This window comes from Cucurbita moschata, unplaced genomic scaffold (assembly GCF_002738365.1).
Source record: "Cucurbita moschata cultivar Rifu unplaced genomic scaffold, Cmos_1.0 Cmo_Scf00027, whole genome shotgun sequence".
NCBI classification, from domain to species: Eukaryota; Viridiplantae; Streptophyta; class Magnoliopsida; order Cucurbitales; family Cucurbitaceae; genus Cucurbita; species Cucurbita moschata.
The window spans coordinates 712,879-717,819 of NW_019268543.1; the positions used below are offsets into that span (position 1 = coordinate 712,879).

The 4,941-nt window shown below is 31.9% G+C and overlaps 1 protein-coding gene across 1 annotated transcript in view; it reads left to right on the plus strand.

The window, feature by feature from the left end:
* Positions 1-997: 997 nt before the first annotated feature.
* LOC111462936 (long chain base biosynthesis protein 1-like) overlaps positions 998-4,941 on the plus strand; it is a 6,645-nt gene continuing 2,701 nt past the window's right edge. The window contains exons 1-8 of the mRNA XM_023106767.1: positions 998-1,130; positions 1,580-1,834; positions 1,926-2,020; positions 3,008-3,099; positions 3,348-3,441; positions 3,527-3,599; positions 3,675-3,807; positions 4,499-4,673. Of these exons, the coding sequence (XP_022962535.1) occupies positions 1,729-1,834; positions 1,926-2,020; positions 3,008-3,099; positions 3,348-3,441; positions 3,527-3,599; positions 3,675-3,807; positions 4,499-4,673 (768 nt within the window). The 5' untranslated portion in view covers positions 998-1,130; positions 1,580-1,728. The remainder of the gene's footprint in view (positions 1,131-1,579; positions 1,835-1,925; positions 2,021-3,007; positions 3,100-3,347; positions 3,442-3,526; positions 3,600-3,674; positions 3,808-4,498; positions 4,674-4,941) is intronic.

The window sequence follows — 4,941 nt, forward strand, 5'->3', positions numbered from 1 at the left end:
TTTTTTTTTTTTTTTTTTTTTTTTTTTTTTTTTTTTTTTTTAAATATCTTGTAATTGAGTGTTTAATTTGATGTTTGGATGTTTTTCGTGGGTGTTAATGGAAAAGATGGACCGTCTTCTTTTATGTGTGAATTTATGTCTACTTAGATACTGTGCTTTCTGTCCCATAAATCACTTTTTTTTTTTTTTAATATATTGATCGTTTTTAAATCTACAAATAAAATAAGTTAAATTACTAACTAGACATTTTTTTAGATATTTTTTTAAAAAAATTTAAAACTAAATAACTTATAATATAACTTTATTTAAATTTTATTTTAGATAATGTTTATTTGTGGATTAAAAATGAAAACATAGATTCATAGTTATAACATAAGTTTTCCTTTAAGTTAACATCAAATTTCACGAAAGGAATCTTTTTTAGACTATAATGATATTTTAGTCTAAAAAATTTAGGATTTTTAATTGGTACACTTTCAAATGTCTAGATTTTGTTTTTTAATTACAATAAATCTTACATTTAGTTATTCTTAGTTATTCTAAGTTAATCTTATTGTATAACAAACTATACTAATAAAAAAGTATATTAGAAGTAAAATAAAAAATTTAATGACTTATTAAATACAAAATTTAGATTTAAATAACTATTTTACATTTTTTTTTTTAAGTTGATGTAGTTATTGAACATAAAATTAAAAATAAATTTTTTTATTAAATACCTTAAAAAAAATTGAGAGATGAGGAGGAAAATAAAAGTTAGAGAATAAAATTTATAATTTAATTAAATTACTTTTGTTAATATAGTCAAGTCAACTAAGGACATTTTTAGTTTATTAAAGAAAAAAATCATTTATCACGTAAAATAAACATTTCCGATGACGATGACGTGGCCTACTGCTGCCATAGCGCCATGTCATTTGCGCGGGATAAACGAATAAACAATATAAAAGCGAAGACCACTCTTTTATTTATATTTTAATTTATTGCATATTGCATTCTCCAGATTTGACCTCCTTCCCTTCGTTTTATTTTTCCAAATCTTAGACGAGTAAAAGGGAAACCGAGAGAAAAATCCACGTCCGCCCTTGTCATCTGTCGCTCCATGGTGCCCTTTTCTCCAAATTGATCAGGTATATTCATTATTTCTCTTCTTTTGAATCTCTGTCAGTTTACATTTCCTCGGGCATTTTCATTACGTGTATACGGCGGTGCAAGATTTGAGCTGGTTTCAGGTAACCCTAGGGTCACTCAGGTTTTAGATCGGTTAGCTGTGTTAGTCTTCACGGTACTAGTTCAGTTTGAAAATTAGTGATGTGCGATTGATTCAATCAATACGATACCATGCAGAATTTTGGGTTATTTGATTCGTGAGGATTGGATTTCTGATTGCGTTTGGCGTTTGAGCTTCTTATTATTATGTTTCCTACAAGTATAATGACAAGTTGAGTTATGGCTGTCTGGATGAATAATATTCACTGCTTCACCTGTTTCTTCGGGCCATATGAACACTTGATTTTTGCCCTTTAAGTACGCTTTTTCAAAAGTTTTAACTGGAGATATCTATGTGCTTTTCTAACAGGGTTCACTTTTTCCAAAAATCATTTACTGGTGAACTCGGATAAAATGGACAATGCAGGATTGTGAATTATTGACTAACATGAAGCAAGTGTGGACTTCCAATTGATGTTCAAATTTTTAGTTAAAAGCTAGATTCAGGTGGGGATAATAATGGAGTCGACGTTTTTAAGTATAGTGAAATCTACATTAGACTGGGTAACCTTGATTCTCGATGCTCCTTCTGCTCGAGCAGTTATCTTTGGTGTGCATATTGGAGGTACCATAGCTCTACAAAGAATTTGGTTCATATTCGTTTTCTATATTTCAACCGTTAGGTGAATTATGTGTTTCTTGCCTCTTTCTTGAAGGACATTTGTTTGTGGAGGTTCTCCTTTTGGTGGTCATCATTTTTTTGCTTTCCCAGAAGAGTTACAAGCCCCCCAAGAGGCCTCTAACAAAGAAGGTATTTCAATTGTTCTGATTTACTGATTGTTTTTTGCATTCCAATTTTCAAATGTTAATAGTTACTCTGAGATGACTCCTATATGGCAGTCTGAATAAAGTAGCTGGATGACAGCTGATCTTGTTTTGTAGAGAATAGATGTTATGCTGGCAGTGTTGGATCTGCGATTTGGGTTCAAGAGGGGCACATATCGATAATGATTTATAAAATTTGAATAATTAAAAAGATAGTTTTTTTTTATCCATCATTAGTAATTTTGCTGTCTACAAACAACCAAGTTATTAATTTTCCGAAATATATCCATCTCCATATTGATTTTTTATTATTATTATTATCACTACCAAATATCAACATCAATGATCAATTATTAGAGTTAGGAGGGAGAAAAAAAATTATTAGAGTTACAAGGAAGAAAATTATATAAATTATCATGATTTCGTATAATGTTAGTAAATCTAAGTGAAACAATATTTGATTTACCCAGTTATAATTTGGTTTAAATGATTATACGAGATTTTATCTCAACCAATAAGTGATGGATTCTCGTTGCCATGCTAATATTATCTAATGAATGTTTGGTGGTTCTTTATGGCGTCAAGTCCCACTATTTTCCAGGGTCTATTGTATTTTTCTGTTTATCTGTGAGTCATATATTATTGTTTTTATTAAGCCTCGTGTATAGCTATTGTAATGCTTCTGAAATTCAGCCAGTATCCTTTTATTTATTTATTTTATAACGCTTGAAGTACCAATCTTGAAAGTTTTGCAGTTATTGTCATTTTCATGTTAAAAAGAGAGATCTCTTTTACTTTGTTCTTTGTATCTGCTTTGACCTTTTCATTTTAGAAGGTTTTGTTGTCTTTGTTCTTTCGCCATTCTATCTTGTAACTATGTTTCCCTCTGTGTTTGTAGTGATTTTTTAGATACTCAGTTTTGCATTACATTTCTCTGCATGATTTTGCTTAAATGTACGTTTGATCCTTGCAGGAAATAGATGAGTTATGTGATGAATGGGTTCCTGAACCCCTTATCCCATCAATAACAGAAGAGATACAGAATGAACCACCAGTGCTGGAAAGGTGATGAGAACTTTTAATTTTGGCTGAAAATTATTTTGCAGGGAATTTCCTAATTTACTATTTGGATTGCCCACTTGAAGTACTTTCTTCTTTAATACATGCAAGCTCTTAACTCTTGTGTAATAGTTTTTTTATTTATTTTTAAAATAATGAATTCCATAATTTACTGTCTTTCAATTTATTTAAATTTTACCTATCATTGGATTAGTTTGTGCAACTTCCCTTATTACAAATTTCATTTTATCCAGTGCTGCTGGACCACATACAGTTATCAAGGGAAAGGAAGTAGTGAATTTCGCTTCTGCAAATTATCTTGGATTGATAGGCCACGAGAAGTTACTTGTACGTGAGCAATTTTCCATTTGAAAATAGAATGTGCACAGATTCTTTGCATTTAAGAACTAGTTACAGTAATCTTTTTCATCAGGAATCGTGCACCCATGCATTGGAGAAATATGGTGTTGGTTCATGTGGTCCTCGTGGGTTTTATGGGACAATTGGTAAGATTGGGAACTGAATTAAAACTGATTTTGGGGCGGATCGCATTACATAACTTCTTTTTTAATTGTTTACAGATGTACACCTTGATTGTGAAGCCAGAATAGCAAAATTCTTAGGAACTCCAGACTCAATTCTGTATTCTTATGGACTTTCTACTATGTTTAGTGCAATTCCAGCCTTTTGTAAAAGAGGAGACGTCATTGTAGTGTGAGTACCCTATCTGCTGAATTCTTATTAAAGAACATAGTTGCTTAGTTTTTTTAGTTTCTTTTAATGTTATTATATGTTGCTTTTATTAGGCATTTGGTCATTCGTCGTATGCTGTCATTGATGATTGTTGTTTGGTCACCTTTATCGTTATGATATGGTTTGGTTTAATACTTCAGTTGACTGAAACTTTCAGGTAATTCGGATAAAATTGTCATTAATTCCTTTTCTCTTTTCTTTATTTTCTGGGCACAAGATGAACCTGTTTCATGTTTTTTTTTTACAGTTGTAAGAGAACTGAAATATAATGCATTTTAATATATTTTCCTAAGCTCTATCTCAAGTTCAATGGGATTTTTTTGTTAACTATTTTGGATGAATATGGAATAACGCTATTAGAAAGCTTGATGAATATTTTATTCCTTCCTTCTCTGAGTAGTTTTTTCATAAGCGTGGAACTGTTGGTATGAGTTCATCCCTATATCACTGGGTTGGCTTCAGGAGCTGTGTACTATGATTGCGTAGGATGCTTTTATTTCCTTGTTTGGTCTTCCAAGCTGTTTATCAGACTGGGTTGGGTCCAATTATTTTGTTATTTTTCTTCTGTTACGTGTGCTACTGGTGGGAGTAAATACTAATTACAGCATGAAACTATTTTAAAGAGTAAAGCCACGCTTCTTCCTTTTGCCAGGGATGAGGGTGTTCATTGGGGAATACAAAATGGTCTATATCTATCCCGGAGCACTATTGTATATTTCAAGCACAACGATATGGAATCCTTGAGAGATACTCTTGAGAAAATTACTGCTGGAAATGAAAGGGCTAAGAAACTACGACGCTATATTGTGGTTGAAGCAGTGTACCAGGTTGTTCAACACTTGATATTTGGATGTTGTGTTTAGAGTATACATCTGAAATTAAGTTGAACTTAGTATGATGTTCAGATTTTCAATGTAAAGACAGTGATTTTCATATAATTCAAAGATTTTTGCATGAGACACTCAATGGGATTGAGGGGATGTAAATCATGAACGATAGCTCTAAGCCAACTGAACTTGCTAGTTGGGTTGTCACTAAGGGACTTTCTTTTAGAGCTTTTATACTTTCTACCCCCCCCCCCCCCCCCCCCCCCCC